This window comes from Schistocerca americana, chromosome 4 (genome assembly GCF_021461395.2).
Source record: "Schistocerca americana isolate TAMUIC-IGC-003095 chromosome 4, iqSchAmer2.1, whole genome shotgun sequence".
NCBI lineage: Eukaryota > Metazoa > Arthropoda > Insecta > Orthoptera > Acrididae > Schistocerca > Schistocerca americana.
The window spans coordinates 498,107,521-498,128,552 of NC_060122.1; the positions used below are offsets into that span (position 1 = coordinate 498,107,521).

The following is a 21,032-nucleotide window of genomic DNA, read 5'->3' on the forward strand; positions in this document are numbered from 1 at the left end:
CTCCACATGAACCCTGCTTGCTGTAGTGGCCCACGATCTCCTCAAATAGCGCTTAAAATCCTTATGGCACTGAATATCATTTAAACTCTCTGAACAGTCTGCAGCAAAAAGAAGGAAACTCGAGGGGCGTTCAGTAAGTAATGCAACACGTCTTATTCTCGGCCAACTTCAGTTGAAAAAAATGCGGAATTTGTTGTGGAACATTCGCGCTTCAACCCCTTTAGTTTCATGAAGTTCCGATAGGAGCGACGCATTACCAAGCCTTCAAAATGGCGTCTGTGACGGAGATGCGGTCCAAGCAGAAATCTGTCATTAAGTTTCTTTTGGCGCAAAAGCAGAGCCTCACATAGGCGCTTACAGAATGTCTACAGACACCTGGAAATGAACAAAAGCACGGTGAGTCGTTGGGTGAGACGTCTGTCAAAATCGCAACAAGGTCGCACAAACATGTCCGATTCTCGGCGTGCTGGCCAGCTGCACACAGCTGTGACTCTACGGACTTGCGTCAGATGGCGAGGAACCCAGCTGGCGGACAAGTGTATCAACACTACCGGCAGAGATGTCCAGTTGGGCAGCGAGATACTTGACTGTGATCCATCGATCACTTCGAATGAGACTATCCGCACGTTCCAACACTGCAGGAGGAATGAAGGTTCATCTGTGCGGAATTGGTTGCGCATTACGAGGCTAGTTGTGAGAATTTTTTGTCGTACGTCGTAAAAGGAGCTGAAACATAGGTTGATCACCTCAAACCGGAAACAAAACTACGATTTATGGAGTGGCACGACACCACCTCTCCTTCGAAGAAAAAGTTCAAAGCCGCAGCCTCAGATGGTAGCCGTAGTGACGGTCTTGTGGGACTCTGAGAGGGTTATTCTATTTGATGACCTCCTTTATGGTGCAACGATGAACTCTGTAGCGTATTGTGCTAGCCTCAGGAAATTAAAGAAACGACTTCAGCGAGTTCGTCACCACAAAAATACAAACGAACTTTTACAAGGCAAGGCGCCACACGGGTCTGCGTACCCGAAAGGAGTTCAGCTCACAAAACTTCATTGGACGGTGTTTCGTTGGGCAAGACGTCTGTCATCATTGCACTAAGGTCGCGCAAACCCGTCCTCTCTCTTGCGTGATGGCCATCTCCACACAGCTGTGACTGCACAATGTTGGAACGTGCGGACACTCATTTGAGATGATCAACGGATCACAGTCAAACACCTCGCTGCTCATCTGGACGTCTCTGTAAAAAATTTGTAGTGCTGACACATTCGTCCACCGCTTGGGGTAATCAAAGGTGTATGCCCGCTGTGTTTCTCGCCACCAATCAGAAGACCTTAAAGAGCAACGAAGCACCACCTTTGAGGAATTTCTTGCGCGTTACGAGACAATTTTTTGTCGAACATCGTCACTGGCCACCAAACATGGGTTCGTCACTTAATACTGGAAGCAAAACAGCAATGGAGTGGCGCCACGCCACCTCTCCTTCCAAACGGTGGACGAATATGTCAGTACTACAAACTTTTTACAGATATGTCCAGATGAGGGAAAAGTTCAGAACCGCAACCTCAGCCGTTAAGGTCAGGGCGACGGTCCTCTGGGGCTCTGAAGAGGCTCTTCTGTTTGATGTCCTCCCTCAGGGTGCAACGATCACATGGAGCATCCTCTTCTTCACCATGACAATGCCAGACCACAAACGAGGGCTGCAACATTTGCAACAATACGACACTTTGGGTTCACTGTTATTTATCATCCTTCATAAAGTCACGATTCGGCCACATCGGATTGTCACCTGTTTCCAAAACTCACAGAACGCGTTCGAGGACTTCACTTTGACCGTTATGAGGCGGTGTAAGAAGAGGAACGGTTGTGTCTCCGTCAAAAAAGTCAAACGTTCTACAGTGACGATATCAACAAATTGGTCTCTCGTTGGGAGACATGTGCTTATCATCATGTTGAGAAATAAATACGTAAACATGAAGAGTAATGTCGCAGAATGTAATAAGATTTTTTTCATTCAAAGAGCTTTAAGGGTTTTCACGCGAAAAGTTTTCAGGCGCTTATTTTCAGCACGCCATCTTACCTAGAAGGAAATACTGTGGGAGTAAGAACGAGCAGCCTGCTATTGGGACAGGGATGATAAAGTGGAGAGGGGTTGGAGAGATGACAGGGGGAAGTAGGAGAGAGGGGCAAGGAGGATTGGCCGGAAAAGGGGCGAGCAGGAGTTGGACAGAGATAGGGGGAGTAGGAGATCGATAGATGGAAGGAGGAGGAGCGGGTAGACAGAGAAGGAAAAGAGGAAGGAGATGGACATAGAAAGGATGTCTTCACCTGAATGGAAATTAATTACATGTGGTTCCATGTTACAAGGTTACAAGGTTCCATCTTGGGTGCATTGCTTTTTCTTGTGAACATTAATGACCTCCAATCTGTTATGTTGCCAGATGCTAAGTTTTTTTTTTTTTTTTTTTAATGATACAAACATTGAAATCATTAGCAAGTCAAGTACAGATTTAGGATAGCTGCCAATCAAATTTTCACTGACATTAATAAGTGGTTTAAAGCTAATTCACTGTCATCAAACTTTGAGAAGACCCACTATATGCAGCTCAGAGCCTGTAAGAGATTTGCTTCCAGCATGTGTATAACATATGAAGACAAGTAGATCGAAAAGGTTGACATTGTTAAATTTCTGGGATTACAACTTGATAATAGAGAAGGGCATAACACAGAATTGCTTAAGCGCCTAAACAAGTCTGTATTTGCAGTGAGAGTGATGTCAGATGTAGGAGATGTAAATACAAAAAAACTTGCATGCCTTGCTTACCTTTATTCTATTATATCATATGGGATCATATTCTGGGGCAACTCATCGAACTGAGAAAGAGTTTTTTTGGTTCAAAAGTGTGTGATAAGAATCATTTGTGGTGTAAATTCAAGAACATCATGTAGAAACCTGTTCAAGGAACTTTGTATTTTAACCACTGCTTCTCAGTTTATTTATTCCTTAATGAAATTTGTTGCAAGTAATACATCTATATTTCCAACCAATAGCTCAATCCATAGTATCAATGCTAGGAATAGGAACAATCTACATAAAGACCTAAAATCGCTTACCTTGGTCCTAAAGGGGGTTCAATATTCAGGAACACACATTTTCAATAAATTGCCAGCAACCATTTTGCTGGGCAACTCCTTCTGTTCTATAGATGAATATCTGAACAGACACTGTTAAGCAGCTTAAGTAAAAATGTCTGTTAGATTTCAGTTTTGACAGCACTCGGTCACAACAGTCAAGATTTGGTATATGTATATGATAAATTTATTAATAGTGCATTACAATGCTTTATTCTGACAGCGTGTTAATTTTGTGAATATTAGCTGTTCTAGTTTACTGCATTGCATTCAGCTATTTCGACAATCTCCTGACAAATGATTGGGGTACTAAGTATTACATTCAAATGTTTTATGTTACACTCTCTGACATGTTCCACACCCACCAGAATCATGTAATTCTTTGGGTCTATGGAACGAAAACTGAATTCTAATCTAATATAATTCAAGGAGGAGGAAATTGACAGATAGAAGGATGAGGAACAGATAGACATAGAACGGAAGGAGGAAAAAGATGGGCACAAAGAGGAGGAGGAGGAGGAGGAGGAGGAGGAGATCGACAAAAATAGAGGACATGGCCTTAGAAGGGGCGAGGAGGAGATAGAGAGGGCATAGGAGATTGACTTAGATGGGGTTGGAGGAGGTGGACAGAGGGGAAGGAGAAGATGGACAGAGGGGCGAGGAGCACATGGACAGAGAGGATGGAGGAGAAGATGGATAGAGAGGGGGAGGAGGAGATGGATACTGAGTTGAAATAGGAGATGGACAGGGGAAATGGACTAACAGAAGACTGAAATAAATACATGTATGGACAACGCCTGGCACTTTTAGCTAGTATAATAAAACAAGAGTAACAATTGAAAAAAAGGGTCATCATGAGGCTTAATTACCTAGAGAAGAATTAAACTAAGATTGGCTGCCCCCAGTCTCTGGACAGTGACACTGTACATCTAATAATGTGGTATCATGATGGTTTACCTTACCATAGGTTCACCATTCAAATTTTGAAAGTAAATCTCTTTACCTTTATCACAGTTTTTTGTCAGTTTTCTCAAAATAGCAACTTTTAGGTCAAGTTGGAGACCAGTCTGTAATTCAATAATTTCCTAACACATCAGTCCATTCACCCAGCATAAACCTGTTTCCACAATATTTTACCATCATCAATATATGCTATACTATCCATATCAAACTATAAAATAGATTCTCCTAGCTTACCTAACATATTGTATAACCTAAGTCTTGCATTTGATGCAGTGAATACAGCAATAAAAATATTTGCAGCAGTGTTATTTTCTACATGACAATCCTTGAAATTGTACTTAATCTGCACCTTATTCTTATTAATAAAATTTATAGTTATATTATCTAATTATCATCCAATAATATCTCATAAAATTGTAATAGGTCAGTAACACACTCAGTATTACTCATGTTTTGACGTTGTCCCAAATTTTCCATAATGAATTCAGATATATGTTAGCAGCATCAGATTTTCCTGGATTTTCTTGTATTCTGTTAGGATATAATTCAATATCCAGTTTTTCTCTCACTGTTTTACATTGAAAAAACATGAGGCCTGGGTTCTAACTTTACTTCCATAAAGTCTTTTAAATAATTGTGAAACAACACATTGCTTTTATTTTTAAAATCTCACACTTCATAGAATCCAAAATTTTGTAACCTTTTTCCACAGCTTTCTTGCCTCATCAGTTGTTGAAGCTCCAATAAAACTTATTTTGTCATCATATATAAAAACAAAGATGAGGTGACTTACCGAACAAAAGCGCTGGCAGGTCGATAGACACACAAACAAACACAAACATACACACAAAATTCAAGCTTTCGCAACAAACTGTTGCCTCATCAGGAAAGAGGGAAGGAGAGGGGAAGACGAAAGGAAGTGGGTTTTAAGGGAGAGGGTAAGGAGTCATTCCAATCCCGGGAGCGGAAAGACTTACCTTAGGGGGAAAAAAGGACAGGTATACACTCGCACACACGCACATATCCGTCCACACATACAGACACAAGCAGACATATTTAAAGACCTTTAAATATGTCTGCTTGTGTCTGTATGTGTGGACGGATATGTGCGTGTGTGCGAGTGTATACCTGTCCTTTTTTCCCCCTAAGGTAAGTCTTTCCGCTCCCGGGATTGGAATGACTCCTTACCCTCTCCCTTAAAACCCACTTCCTTTCGTCTTCCCCTCTCCTTCCCTCTTTCCTGATGAGGCAACAGTTTGTTGCGAAAGCTTGAATTTTGTGTGTATGTTTGTGTTTGTTTGTGTGTCTATCGACCTGCCAGCGCTTTTGTTCGGTAAGTCACCTCATCTTTGTTTTTATATATGATGACAAAATAAGTTTTATTGGAACTTCAACAACTGATGAGGCAAGAAAGCTGTGGAAAAAGGTTACAAAATTTTGGATTCTATGAAGTGTGAGACTCCACAATGTCAACTAACTATTTTAATTTCTTAAGTCCTTCATACTCTGCTGAATAAATACAGCTATGTTCCCACATCACCACTAAATTATATCCAGAATTTTGTATCTCACTGCTTGTTGCTAAAGTCTTTTGATTTAGGTCATCCATAGTCTCTTGACTGTTCATTCTTGGTGTTAATCACTTCGTTTTTAAAATATTTTCACAACCATGCAAAAACAGCCATGATATTGATAAATGGTACTGTTTTCTTTATCAAAATCATCTACTTTTGCTCCAACTATGCTTAACTTCACCACCATCAAGAGCATGTTGAATATTATTATTGTTTAACCTATTTAACAAAGCTATAGGTTATTTACTATGATTTTCTTTTTGTTCTTCACCCAATACAGCAATTCTTCCATCAGGCAAATATTTAGATCTGTGTATAGCCGTGTAAATCCCAGCAAATGTTAAATAACAGAAATGATCTAAATTGGCTATGTATAGAAACTGTTTTCTTATTTCTAAATGAGTGCATTCATTAATTTCTTTCCTCATATTGAATATATAATTTTCTTTGACCTTCTGACTGTGCAGTCTGAGATATATTTCTCTGTCTTTCGGTTTCATAGTACCAACTCAGTATTCGATGTCAGGAACTGGTCCTATGCAATTTACATTTTCTTGCACATTGATAAAATGTGGCAAGTAATCTTTCTCTAATTGTTTCAAAACAAAAATTTTGGGAAGCTGCAAAGAGGGTCTGCCATCTACACTTTTTAGCACTAACTGCTTTATCTCTAATTACATCAGTTTATTTCCTGTGTAGAAAATAGATGGTTTTATTCTATTTTCAACATAATACTTGAAAATGAATTATGAATCATAACCTTTAGGATAATGAGCTATGAATGTGTAATTCCTGTTTGCTTCAGATCTCATCCACATACAGAATTCATTATTTGGTTAAATTGAGTATTAAGAGTATCACCATTAAAATTGTGGGATAGTTTGAGATTTGGAAGATTTATACCAATCACTTGTTGAGCTTCATAATCAAACCAAATGAATCTCACAGTATAGGTACAAGCAATTCTCATTTGTATTTCTTTTTTACAAAGTTTAAACTGTTTCCCTGTAACTATTTTATAGCATTCCCAGCACTGGAAAACATAATATTTCTTATATTCTCCATTAATATAAGAAATGTCTTTACTACTGTTTTGGTAACCTTTGTCTACAAATTCTTCACCAAACTTTCTTTCACATATGCCACCTTATTGCAATCCATATTTTACAAATTGGCCTAATTTTTTAACACTTATTCCACAGTTAAGTTGAAGCATTGTTGTTGTTCTAACCAACACAGGGTTCTTGTTTGAAACTCAGCCATAGACTGACTGTCTCGTGACCAAAAATTGGGCCCTTATATATTCTCACAATAATAAGTACTGAAACTACACATTGTTCAGAGTTTGATTTACAGAAATTACAATTAAAACTACACTCATTAAATTAACTGAATACATCGAAAAATTGGTTCTTTTTAACAGTTTCTTCTACTACAAGGGTTAAGCCGAATTATTTGTTTAAATCATTAAATTAACAAATATTTTTATGCAAACAATACTTTTGACAAAACTTTAAATTACTTTGGAATTAATTAAGGGCTGTCTTTGAGAACATGTTCTCAAAGAGAGCCAAATAGATACTTTTAGATTACTAGCAGTTGTCCCTCCAAAAGCTTATAATTAGTACAGAATTTACATTTGTTTATACATCAACAATAGAATTTAAGTTACAAAACAATTATTGATTTCATCCTATAATGAAAGTATTAACTATAAATAGTCGAAATAAGTTAGAAAATCAATGGCATACCTAAAACTAAGCACAAAATTAGATCTGGTATTATAATCTTTAAAACTGAGGACGAACCTTTCTCTTTTATGAGAATACAGATTATATTCACATATGTTAATGGTAATCAGTTAAAACTAAAAAGAAAACGAATTTAAGATGGCAGATGGCAAAAAAAAGAGGGGATGTAAAATTTTCCCAGCTTGCTTCGTCACACGATCCATGATGATCATGATCATTTCCAGTCACCTTCAGCATGACCATTACATCATATCACCATTAACATTGTCAACAGCTATTTAATTCTTACGTATAATCTTGTAAAAAGATTTAAAATCATAAATGTACTCCACCATTGCGTTTTTCTAAAAAAAATCGTTATAATTTGTTTTCTTCATCTTTTAAATTTGTTTAACATTTTGCTACAGAGCGATTTTATACGCTGCCATTCTACCCTTTCGAGGGGAGTTGAAATAGCAACAACATAAAATGTCAAAGGTCAAGGTTCTCTACGGTCAATATGTTGTCCTTCAAGAAATATTGCTCAACACTACACGGGCAATACATTATTTGCTCTGGGTATTAGAGACTATAAGGATTCACCAAGTGGTCTACAAGTGAACATTTCGATCTCTGTTCACATGTCAGATTCACCTGTAAAAATGTTACCAGTTTTTAATCAGCTTGAAACCAAGATAGTAAAATTCGTATGAAAGGGGAAAGAATTTTAATTAAGAATTAACTGCCTAATAAACAAGAGAAATCACGTTAAACTGACTGTATCTGTGATTGAGAGAATAAATTACAACGGCAAGAGCAATCGTGGAGACAATACCAGCAGATGTCACTAGATCGCGGAACCAACAATAGGTCGAGAATGAAATTTTCACTCTACAGCGGAGTGTGCGCTGACATGAAACTTCCTGGCAGATTAAACCTGTGTGCCGGACCGAGACTCGAACTCGGGACCTTTGCCTGTAAAGTTTGGAAGGTAGGAGACGAGGTACTGGCAGAAGTAAATCTGTGAGGACGGGATGTGAGTCGTGCTTGGGTAGCTCAGTTGGTAGTGCATTTGCCCGCGAAAGGGAAAGGTCCCGAGTTCGAGTCTCGGGCCGCCACAAACTTTTAATCTGCCAGGAAGTTTTAGTAGGTCGAGAGTTAGACTGTATTGTGAGTGCGATGTTTTATTTATTTCTTAGTTACTAATTTTGCATATGACCTGCATCCTAGAAGGTACTACAGTCCACGATTCAAAGTTATTTTAGTTATTTATATCCATAGTGCATACATTACCGGAAAACAGATCGTGAACATGTGGCGTACAGAAGCCACTAAATCGCGGGACTGTCGAGAGCTCAAGCAAAGCCTGATATTTTCCAGAGCTGTGACGTAAACTGTTCTAGCAGGTCGAGTCGTACCGAAGCACAGCACTTGTTTTGAAACGATGTCATTCAGAATAAAATTCAAGAACTTTTGACAGCTGTGTCCTTCATCGTCATCAAGAGCTAGAATCTATCGACTGTCGAGATTAAGCGTGTTGTTTAGTTAAAACTAGAAGACCTCCACAGAACAATATTTGGTAGTTTATGAAGAGATTTCGGTGGTACTTGGTCTAATTAATTGATGAAGATGGGAAAACAGAATTAGTTTTTAAATAAATTCCGGTAGATTGTCTCTGGATTATATGACAGGTACATGGTAGCCCTAAGACTTGTGTAATGAAACTCTGTTTTGAAAGTTTGTTGTTTTTTCAAGTCTGTGTCGGTTGTCATTCACCGCACGCCATACAAGTTGGCCAGAAGCATGGCGTTAGTGTGTCAGTCTTGAAGAGCGGGTACAACTGGTAAAACAGGCCACAGCCCTTATTGGCAGCGCTGATTATGTCCAACCTCCAAGTGAAACTCCTGTCTATGATAAGACCAAGTCACGTCAGTGCCACCCACACGCTGCCGAGGCTGTGTTTCTTTCTTTATTGTTATATCAACGGCTCACGAAGATACCTCATGGCAGCGGATAAAATCACTTTTCATACAAAAGCTACATAGGTTTAAAAATGTTTTACAGTACGTGAAAACGGATGACGATAAATGATGTTTGTTTAAAACATGTTGGTGGACAATATTTATGAGTTTTACAATATTTTAAATGTTTTCGTGTTGCAGTTAAAATGTGGTCTCCGATGATAATCTGAATGATAATCTGCTATGGTGATGCTGTTGGCACATGAAAACGAAAATGTTCAGGATGAAGGTGGAATGATGAGTGACTATGGAACATTGACGAACCGCAGATAACGACTAAAGGTCAGTGAGGTGTAGGAAGAAGTGGGGGGGGGGGGGGGGGGGAGGAGACGGAAATGGAAGGATGGTCAGCTTTGTGACTAGGGATCTCAGGATGGGTTTCATTCTTGGGGAGTGGGAGTGGATTGAAATTTCAGCGAGAGAAGACTAATAATGCATGAAGGTTCATGGAAGATGGCATATGGTTGTAGGGGCGTTACATGGGCTGGTTTTTAGTGAGTGGGATTTTGTGTACCGGAACTGTCTTTTGCTGTTAATGTGTTGAATACGAAGGTGCTCTAGTAAGAGAGGAAGATGTGGGAAAAGGCTGATTTGGTATAGGATACTAGCTGGGGAAGAAAGTTGGGTATGGAAGGCGAGGTAGAGTGCTTGTCTTTTCAGGATTCCGAGGGACTTGTAGAATTTAGGGGAGGCAGACGTCCCTGTGACGTTGGCATAAGTGAGGATTTATTATTTATTTATTTATTGCTTATTTAGCGTGACCAGATTATGACTGAAGCTCCTCTCGTACTTCTGACCAGGAACAACACATACCAGAGATTTGACAAAGAAGTTCACAGTCATAGTAGTCATAATAAAATTAACAACTATAATAGTAATAGTTGACACTAACAATAATAATAATAATTATTATGTTTATAATAATAAAAGAGAATGACAAGGATTTAAATACATTATTTTAGTACATTTGGGTCTGTGATTAGAGTTAACAGGAGTGAAAAGAATATTGGTGAAGAAGAAGAAGACAGTGACAGTAGAAGATAGGAAACAATGAAATACAAATAAAGAACTCTGCTGACAAGAGGGGGAAGGGGGGTTGCGAGACTAAGCACGGATCTGAGTATAGGATAGATGACTATTGTACTAGAATGTGGGCCATTAGCTGTCTTTTGAAGCTCGGAAGGGATTTGGTACCTCTGATATTCTGTGGAAGATTGAGTTGGGTTCCTGATATCGAGAATGATTTAGAGAATTTGGCAGTGTTATGTGCTGGTACAGAGAGTATTTTACTGTGTTGGGAGCGGGAGTTTCTGCTATGCTGTTCAGGTAGTAGTGTAAAAGATGACGATAAATAAGAGGTAGTGCAGTGATTGAGGCGACGATCGAGCAAGCATAGGGTATGATAGTCTCTACGATTCTTAGCACGTAACCATGATAATTGTTTGCTGGAAGGAGTGATATGGTCGAAAAAGGGAATGTCACAAATGTATAGTGCACAAGCATTCATCGGCAGTTCCAACCTGCATGTGCTTTCGTGTGAAAGTCCTTGGAGAATGGCATCACCATAGTCGAGTATAGGGAGTACAAAAAAAAAAAAAAAAAAAAAAAAGGTTCAAATGGTTCCGAGCACTATGGGACTTAACATCTGAGGTCATCAGTCCCCTAGAACTTAGAACTACTTTAACCTAACTAACCTAAGGACATCACACACATCCATTCCCGAGGCAGGATTCGAACCTGAGACCATAGCGGTCGCGCGGTTCTAGACTGAAAGCGGCCGGCATAGGGAGTACATGTTACTCTACAAGCTTCTTATTAAGCTCGAAAGAAAACACTTTTTTATGTTTCTGTAGTGAGTGAAGTGATGCCTACGCCTTCTTACAGACTGCAACTGTCTGTTCAGTCCAGTCTACGTGATTATCCAGAATTATTCCCAAAGAAAGAATGCAGAAGAAAGAAAGGTTATTTCTGTGCCGTTTAGGATTAGTGGTGGAAGACATTCTCCGTATTGAGGGGTAACGAGTCTTTTGTGGGCGACTAAAATTGCCTGTGTTTTAGATAGGTTAAATTTCAAACATAATTTCTATTGCCAGTTTGACAAAGCAGACAAGTCAGTATTTACATACTGGATGGGTGCGCACTAGTTTGTTGGGTTTGCACTTGGAGTAAATGGAAATCGTCAGTGTATATTTAAAGTGGGAGAGAACAGTTGAGACGTCATTAACATATAACGAGAATAGTTGCGGTCCCAATACTGATCCTTGAGGCATTTGTGATACTAAACTCCTCCATTGTGACCTTTTTGTCCCAATCATTGCACGTTGCTGGCGCAATGTGAGGTATAAATGGAACCATTCTACAGCACTAGAAGAAAAGCTTAGGCTTTTTAATTTAGCAAGTAACATGTCAGATGTGAAATATGAAAAGCACATAATAGTCACCTGCTGTTTGTCCATGGCTTAAATCCTCAGTCACTTTTTTAAGAGCAGTCTCTCTACTCGTGTTGCGATTGACCTCCACGTGCGGCCTGTTAATAATTTTACTAGGTTTCCAGCTTTCTGCTGGATGTCGAGGAGGTGTGAATTCCATGTTAGTTTTGCGTCGAAGCATAGTCCTAAGTACTTTTCAGCGTTAGTAGGAAGTGTGGGTTGGTTGTGGATGCCGAGGCTGGAACACTGTTCCGCTTATTTAGGTACAGCAGCAGCACATGTATGCTTCCAGAGGAAGGCTGCAGTGACACATCGTGGGAAGGCTAGTTGGGCAATTCTTGGCAGTTGTGGTTCGCAGAGGGACTGAGTGACGGAAGGTGGCGTGAGGGACTGGCGCTACGTTTGGAACTGCCGTTCCTGTCTCTCTTCTTTGCATCCGCTCGTTGTCCAGTGCCTTGATGTGTACCCCTAATCTTTTTGTTTTGTTGGAAATGGCGCGGCTTGAAAACTGAGCACGAACAACATGTCACTAATGAAAATTGTAACTGTATTTTAATAAATCCCTCGTACTGCTAGTAAGGCACTATTGTGGGGTGGGGTGAATGGGTGAATGAGGGTACAGCAACAGCCATAATAACATCACTTATTAATAAGGGTACAGCACACTTATTACGAAGGTGTTCAATAAGTACCGCAAAACATTTTTTTCTGAAAGAAGGTTGGTTTAATTCAGGATTCCAATATACCCTATTGTTCCCCATCTTTTCGCTACAAAACCTTATTTTTCAACAAAATCTCCGTTCAATGCGACGACCTTACACCAGCTAACTGTGAAGGCTTGTATGGCTGCATGGTTCCATTCTACTCGTCGACGACGAAGCCAATGTTTTGCCGCATCAATAACCTCCCCATCATCCACGTACTGCTTTACACAGAACGTATCCTTCACCGACCAGACAGAAGGAAGACGGAAGGTGCGAGATCATGGCTTTGGGGTGGATATGGAAGGACAGTCCAATGAAATTTTGTGAGCTCCTCTCTGGTGTACAGACTTGCGTGAGGCCTTGCGTTATCATGGAGAAGGAGAAGTTTATTTGCATTTTTGTGGCGGCGAACATGCTGAAGTCGTTTCTTCAATTTCCTGAGGGTAGCACGACACACTTCTGAGTTGATCATTGTGCCGTGAGGGAGGACGTCAAACAGAGAAACCCCTTCACAGTCCCAGAAGATCGTCCCTGACTTCATGACATTGCTGACTGAGGGTGCGGCTTTGAACTTTTTCTTCAAGGAAAGGTGGTGTGGCGCCACTCCATGGTTTCCCATTTTGTTTCCCTTTCGAAGTCATGAACGCATATTTGATCGCCTGTGACGATATTCGACAAGAAACTGTCACGATCAACCTCGTGGAATGCAAGCATTTCCGCACAGATGGTCATATGTTGCCCTTTTCGTCTTCGGTTATAAGTAGGCTGTTTAGGTTTTTATGTTGGTAACGCCACGTAGCGCTCTGTATGAAAATTACTTGCTGTGCTGTGTGCAGTCTGTGGATGGTTGGCATTGTTGGAATATTCGCTATTGTAGTGTTGGGCAGTTGGATGTGAGCCGCCAGTAGTGGTGGATGTGGGGAGAGAGATGGCAGAATTTTGAGAGCGGACGATCTGGACGTGTGTCCATCAGAAAGAGTAAATATGTAATACTGGATATCATGAACTTATATATATATATATATATATATATATATATATATATATATATATATATATATATGATCACTTCTGAACATTATTAAGGTAAATACATTGTTTGTTCTCTATCAAAATCTTTCATTTGCTAACTATGCCTATCAGTAGTTAGTGCCTTCAGTAGTTAGAATCTTTTATTTAGCTGGCAGTATTGGAGCTCGCTGTATTGCAATAGTTCGAGTAACGAAGATTTTTGTGAGGTAAGTGATTCATGAAAGGTATAGGTTATTGTCAGTCAGGGCGATTCTTTTGCAGGGATTATTGAAAGTCAGATTGTGTTGCGCTAAATATGTTGTTTGTCAGTTTAGTGTTGATCAGAATAAGTAAAGACAGAAATGTCTGAGTACGTTCAGTTCTGCTCAGCTGTTTGAAAATCAAATAACGTAAGAAGTTTTCCAGCAGTGTTATTTTTAAATTTTTCTTAGGAGATGTTTCACTGTTAGGCGCACATCTTTGACTACACTAACTGGTGGACGAGTAGGCCAGCACTACTAACAGAGACGTTCAGTTCAGCAGCGAGGTGTTTGATTGTAATGCGTTTGCCACCTCGAATGAGAGCGGCCTCACTTTCCAATATTGCACGAATCACAAATTCAAATGGCTCGGAGCAGTATGGGACTGTACATCTGAGGTCATCAATCCCCTGGAACTTAGAACTACTTAAACGTAACTAACCTAAGGACATCACACACATCCATGCCCAAGGCAGAATTCGAACCTGCGACTGTGGCGGTCGCGCGGTTCCAGACTGAAGCGCCTAGAACCGCTCGGCCACATCGGCCGGCGCAGGAATCACAGCTGTCTGCGGCCGGCACGCGGGAGATGGGACAGATTTCCACGCTTAATGACTCACCGTGCTTTTCTTCACAGCCGGGTCTCCGTAGACTCACTGCAAGGCCTATGAATATCTGCTATGCTCTGGTTTTCCGCCAGAAGAAACTCAGTGAAAGCCCTCTGATTGAAATGTACTTCCGTTACAGACACTATTTTTAAGGCTATGTATAGCATCGCCACCTATCGGAAATTCATGAAACTATAGGGGCTAAAGCGGAAATATTGTGGAATCTTCCCGTTTCAGCCCCCATAGCAAATTCCGCATTTTTGAACCAAAACTGGTCTAGGAAAAAGTGTTCTATTTATTATTGAACGCCCCTCGTATAATAAACCCGAATATGTTAGCTGTCTAAAACCTCAACGTCTGTTGTGTTACGCAGGTCACCTACAACCTGGGCGCCAACGCGCTCACTTGGACCGTGGTGAACGAGTTGGTGCCTTCCTCTATTCGTGGTCTCGCCAACTCGGCGGTGGCCGTCTGGACGGCACTGCTCACCTTCGCCTGCATCAAACTCTTCCAGGTGGTCTCTTCTGCCCTCGGAACGTACGTTCCGTTCTGGTTCTTCGGAGCGTGCGCCATTGGGGACTTCGTCTTCACTTTCTTCTTAATTCCCGAGACGAAAGGCCGCACGCTGGAAGAAATCAACGCCGAGATGAGGGGCAAAGCTATGGGGAACGAAACGACTGATGGGGAGAAGCCTGGCCCCTGATATGTGTCCTGTAGGCAGTGTGTTACGAGATCGTGTTCGTCGATTTTCTGCAGGACCCAGTCCACCCCGTTAGGAGGCAGCTGATTCTCTTGTCGAAGTGGATTAAGCACGCTTCTCTTAAGAGGAAAGGGACTAATGCTAATCACTAGATATACTGTTTCCGACGAGGATGCAGTAATGTCTTTCCTGACTACCTCGAACAGTGCTTGCGTTGTGGAATTCATTGGGCATCAAGCTCGAAATAAGTGAGTCAATTCGACATAGCAGTTCAACTCTACAGCACAACAAGCTACTGACAACATGTACTCATATCTACACGATCTGATTAATGATACAAATGTGAAATGTGAAGAATACATTAAATTGCATACTGTTTAAAACAGGAATCATTCGTCTGTGTGTGACAGCAAACAAATGTGTATTCGTTTTATAAACTTGTTAGCTTTAATTTCAAGTAATCTAATGTCTCTCTCTGTATTGTTTTGTTCGCAGATCTGTAAACTGTTGTTATAAATAAAACGTGTGCTTCATGAAGTGAAAAATTTATGCTTTCGAGATAACGTTGGATGTAATGGATGTGACGTTATAGGGAAAGAAAAGAATGTTTAACTATTGGTATTCTTGTAAGTGTTCACACAGAAAGAAAACGCCGCCAGTTTGTTTGTACTGGTGCAGATGGTGGTGTTTATTCACTAAAATATATTGCAGAACAGTGACTAAACGTCTTGGAGACATGAAATATCCGAAAACTGAGACATGATAGTGAAGAATGCCTTCGGCCAAACCAGCACTTCACCTATGACGAGAGAGGAATGTTAGAAAATGACTGGCTGCAGAACTGTATTTGGAATAATTGTCGTGGGATCGCTATTAAATCTACATACTGAACAGAATTAAGATTATTTATCGTACGATTATGCTTTCACTTCAAAGTTAGAATATATTCTGTAATCCAGTAACGTTAGTAAAAACTAAATATTTTCGAACAATTATGTTAGAACGGATCAACGGATCACATATTTAAGCTGTTCGTCAATTCTAAAAAAAACTGAATTCACTGACTTGTTCACCAAAATACTAATAGAGGAAAGTGGGGCAAGATTGCGCACTCAAAGTTTAAAAGCGATATGCTGAAGGAAACTTCACAAATTACAGTTATATTTTAACTGACTTTTCATCTGAATTTTGCCTGTCCGAAAGTCATAAAAACAATTTAAACTGTAATTCGCACTTAGTAAAAAAAGTAATGCGAATGCGCAGTCTTACCCGAGCGTGGGGTGTGAGTGCGTTTCTAGTGGGGTAAATTTGCGCATTATTATCAAATGAGAAAAACATGTGTGTCATTTAGTTCTTCATCTTTTATTTAATTTATAGCGTACATAGACGTAATCTATCTTGTTTCTGAGCATATAACAGTTACTGTTGATACAATATTTGACCTAATGAACAAATCTGGGCCTGTCATCAAAAACGTGTAAAAATATTCCTGTCGGACGAAAATATTTTTAACAGAGATTACAAATGAAGTGTCCAGAACCTTCATAACAAGAGCAGGATTCATACCACCACTCCTTGCACTTGAGACATTGAATCCAGTCTTCCGTTGGTGGATTGTTGTATTTTTCAGTACAGCCTGGATAGTGAAAAGTTTGTGAATTTTCCCTAGACGTATTTAAGTTTTGCTTTGCTTTCTTTTTGTTTGCTTGATCAGAATCAAACAGTTTCCTTTTTGGTTTCTTTATTTCTTGTTCTGTTGATTGGGATTCCAGTTGCTTCTTGAATGGAATTCCAGATACTATTTCTGTCTTCTTTCCTTTCTTCTGTCGTTTTCCGCAATCTTTTCTTCTTGGCAAAGGAATTATTTCTTTTGGGGAAATGTAGGTACTTGGTCCTGGTAGTGGTTCATTTGTAGATGTCTCTGAACTTTGGCTCTGGAGAGATCCAGTTTCAACTGTGGAGGCATCATTAAATTTGTCACATTGGTCTGTAACAGTCGAAGGCAGGAAATCTTCCTCGGTGAATATGTGATGATCGACTAGATAAATGCCACATATCTTGAACGCCTTTGTTGCCTTCGTCATTGTCGCCGTCCTTTGATAAGCGTTTCCAAACAATTCAGCGATACATTCTTGCGTAATTACATATCCAGGGTGGTTAATGAGCCACTGGTCGCGTTCCTGTGAATAAAAGTCCTACAGTGGCTTGAAAAAGCAGCGATCCACTGGCTGCATTTTGTCGCTACAATTAAAAAGACTGGATTACCTTCTGTTGGCTGTGTATGTTTTTCAAAATGTTGTAGCCATGTGAGATACAAATCTGAGCTGATGTATCCAGTGTCCGAACACATCATTAGTGACTAAGGAGGGGCACCGTTCTTCAAACTCTCCTTCATCCTTTTCCGAGAGAATATTATTCCTGGAGGGATGTAACTACCCCCAGCTCCCATACAACATACAACCGTTATCAGCTGACCTCTTTCTGTAGACGCTATTTTGCCTCTGTGGTTCTTGCGCGCGTTGCAATCACTTTCGGAACTTTGTTAGGAACAGTTGTAATTCCTGACTTATCCATGTTATATCTGCGATGAGGTTAAAAATTTATATCTCTCCATCAGCGACGAAAGATTATCAAAGAAGATGCTCGTTGCTGTTTGTTGAACCCCATCACATGTCAAACACTAGTTTTCTGTGGGATCCGAAGGCTAAGTTTTCGTCTCTGCAGGAAATCATAAGCCCAGTCCTTTCCGGCCATCTTAGTGTTTTTGTCAAATTTTGTTTTATGTTATTCCTCACAGAGTACTCATGAACTAATCTTCTGAAATCTTTCAGAGTCATACCATAATAACATTTGTCCAAAGATCTGCACCGAGCGAGGTGGCGCAGTGGTTAGACACTGCACTCGCATTCGGGAGGACGACGGTTCAATCCCGCGTCCGGCCATCCTGATTTAGGTTTTCCGTGATTTCCCTAAATCACTCCAGGCAAATGCCGGGATGGTTCCTCTGAAAGGGCACGGCCGACTTCCTTCCCCATCCTTCCTAATCCGATGAGACCGATGACCACGCTGTCTGGTCTCCTTCCCCAAAAACAACCAACCAACCAAAGATCTGCAGTGTTCGGCGAGTTCCAGTTCCTGTTCATCATTAAAAGTTCTTCCGAATCTTCCCAGTTTGTTTACCCCAAAACCCTGAAAAAAGTGGGGGTGGGACTATTAATTTAAGCTTATCCCTACGTAGGCAAAAGTTTCCAAAATAAAAAATATAGAGATAAAAGTATACCTGCAAGGGCCTTGTACCTCTTTAAGGCGATTTCTGAGGACAGTTTCACTTATTCCAAGCTCCCTCGCTATTTGTCGTTTAGACTTGCCATTTTTCAAGCCCTCTTTTGCAGCTTCTAGTATTTCTGGAGTGCACGGTTCCCGTTCGGTTTTCCTTTTGTAGACGCTAAAATACAAAAAAGATTCTTAGAGGACTACTGTCGATGTATAATATCCACCTCAACGTTCATAAATATTTCTAGGTCTATGAAAAAGCAGACAATTATAACGTATGGGGTAAGATTACGCACTGCGCAGTTTTGCCCCACCTGCAACGCGTAAACTGGCCCCGCACTACGACACTGCAGCTTTTGACTGCATGGAAACGCTTAGTAGGAATATAGATGTGTTAATACACCACAAGACTGACAATACATCGTAGTACACAATGGAATAAAGTTAAAATTCATAATCCCATTATTGTCTGAGTTATAGCTTATTTCCAGAACATGAAATGTTATATGAAAATAATGTAAAACAATTCTTACCGCATTGCACAGCCGTTAACACCAGGATACCAATCAAACTGCAGCAACAAAGGGTCAGCCACAGAGGCTATTTCGTGCCCTGCAGAGTAGCTAACTACTGCGTTACTAAAACTGAGATACAAGCCGCGCAATCTTACCTCACTCTACTCTATGGTTGTATCTAGCACTATCTGATGAAATATCGTCAATTTTTTTGTTTTATTTTGTAATCACACTAATTAATAAAGAAGTGTTATTTCAGTTACAAGAACGATACACGTAGTTCTGGAAGAGAAACACCCCCCTACAGCCATGTATAATTTCGGTTTTAGTTTTCATGTAATACTGATTTTTGTAAATGCTTACGGAGCCATGTGTTAAAAATACGCATGTAGTAAAATGACACTCGAAGCAATGCTTCGAAATACAAAAAAAGTCAGTACACAAAGAAAGCAGAGAAAAGAGTAACGTAAGAGTGAAGAAAAGCAAAGAATTATAGCTAAAACTATTTCCTTCCCCATTTCCTGCGACTCTTGACCTCTGGAATATCGCTTCGTAAGGAACAGCTGTAGTCGGACAACACAGAAGCACCCCATTTGCATTGGCAACGTTTTTCCATATGAGGAATGTCTGGTTGAATCTGTTCTTCTCTGGTAAGAAATCCAAACGATCATTCAAGAAATGTAGTTCAGGCGGTATGTTACTTCCCATAAAGTAGTATGGCTTCAGCAGTTCTTGTTCAATATAGCGATGGTTTTTAGTTTATAAATCTAGACAGTCAAAACAACGAAAATAATGCTAATGTTGAATACGTATGTCTAATTAACCTCCTGCGGCAATTCAAGTAATATTGTAAGCAATAGAGGCCCACACTGTGAGGCACATGGAGGTTTGGATCGATCTGGGGAGCGTGGACGAGTTTACAATAGATTGAAATGATACAATCAAGTCGTGACGGCACGAAAACCGGTGCAATAATTTTGATGCGTCACAGTTCCTTCTGTCGGTTTAGATATTTCAATGCTCTGTCAAATTCTGCTAGCATTACTGCGTTAATAACTTCAACTTCATCCAGTTGCTTCCTTTTTCATGCTTAATTCTGTAGGAAACAGTAATATCACCACAAAACTCGAAAATGAGTGTCGATTTTGTTTCCTCTGTAACGTGGGAGCAATTCGTTTACGCAGGTATAATGCTATGAAAAACCTTATCCTCCAAACAACCTCTATAGGTATGAAATATATATTATGGAACCAGTTGCACGTCAGCAACGTTTAATGTTCAGTGTAGCATGTACTTCAATGGATAATCATTGCCAAGAGGTGCAGGCAGATATCCAATACTGAAGTTTGGGCTTATGACAAAAGCTTACCTAGGATCAGAGAAAGCGAGAGAGCCGTGTTTGCACCCTCATCTGACGAGCGCAACTGGACACTTTTACTTTTCTAAGTCGGACTTACATGTCTAAAATCACTGTGAATAACGCTCTTCGGTACATATGACAGCGTAGTGCTGTAAGCATTCCTTCCAGACACTTGTGCCTGTGGACTTGGTCAGAGTGACGACGTATTTACAGTGGCCTGCTATGTCATGCAGGAGCAAGCGAGTGTTCCAGATGACAAACACAGATAACTACGACCGAACCTGACACGCATTTATCAGGCTTTCGTATATAAGTATGTTGATTACTGATACACGGATTGAGAGGCGATTTCCGAGTGCTCCAGGGTAGAAAGGAAGGCTGAGAATACACACTCCGTCGAAGACGCATAACAGAGGACGACATGCGTCGCTTTCCGCTGCAGCTCGTTGCCGCCCTAACAGGTGAGTTCGTGTGCATCCCTAACTGTGATACAGGTACAGACAGACTTAAGGGGACCACACCCTGCCTATCTAACCCATGTTAATTTAGGCAAGTATTTGATCCATTTCTGGAAAAACTGATGCAGGATCTTAATATTTTTACTGTATGTTACATGATGCTAATAGAGTCAAGTATACTAAAATCTACTTTATCCATTTTATAGTTTTTAAGAAATACTTTTTTAAATGTATTAACAAAAAATATTAAGTTTTTTCTGCAGAAAATATATTTTTGTGAACTTCCTAATGGAG

The 21,032-nt window shown here is 40.2% G+C and overlaps 1 protein-coding gene across 1 annotated transcript in view; it reads left to right on the forward strand.

Moving 5' to 3' along the window:
* LOC124613577 (facilitated trehalose transporter Tret1-like) overlaps positions 1-15,665 on the forward strand; it is a 51,885-nt gene extending 36,220 nt beyond the window's left edge. Inside the window, exon 4 of the mRNA XM_047142292.1 lies at positions 14,806-15,665. Coding sequence (XP_046998248.1) covers positions 14,806-15,135 — 330 coding nt within the window. The 3' untranslated portion in view covers positions 15,136-15,665. The remainder of the gene's footprint in view (positions 1-14,805) is intronic.
* The last annotated feature ends 5,367 nt before the right edge of the window (positions 15,666-21,032 follow it).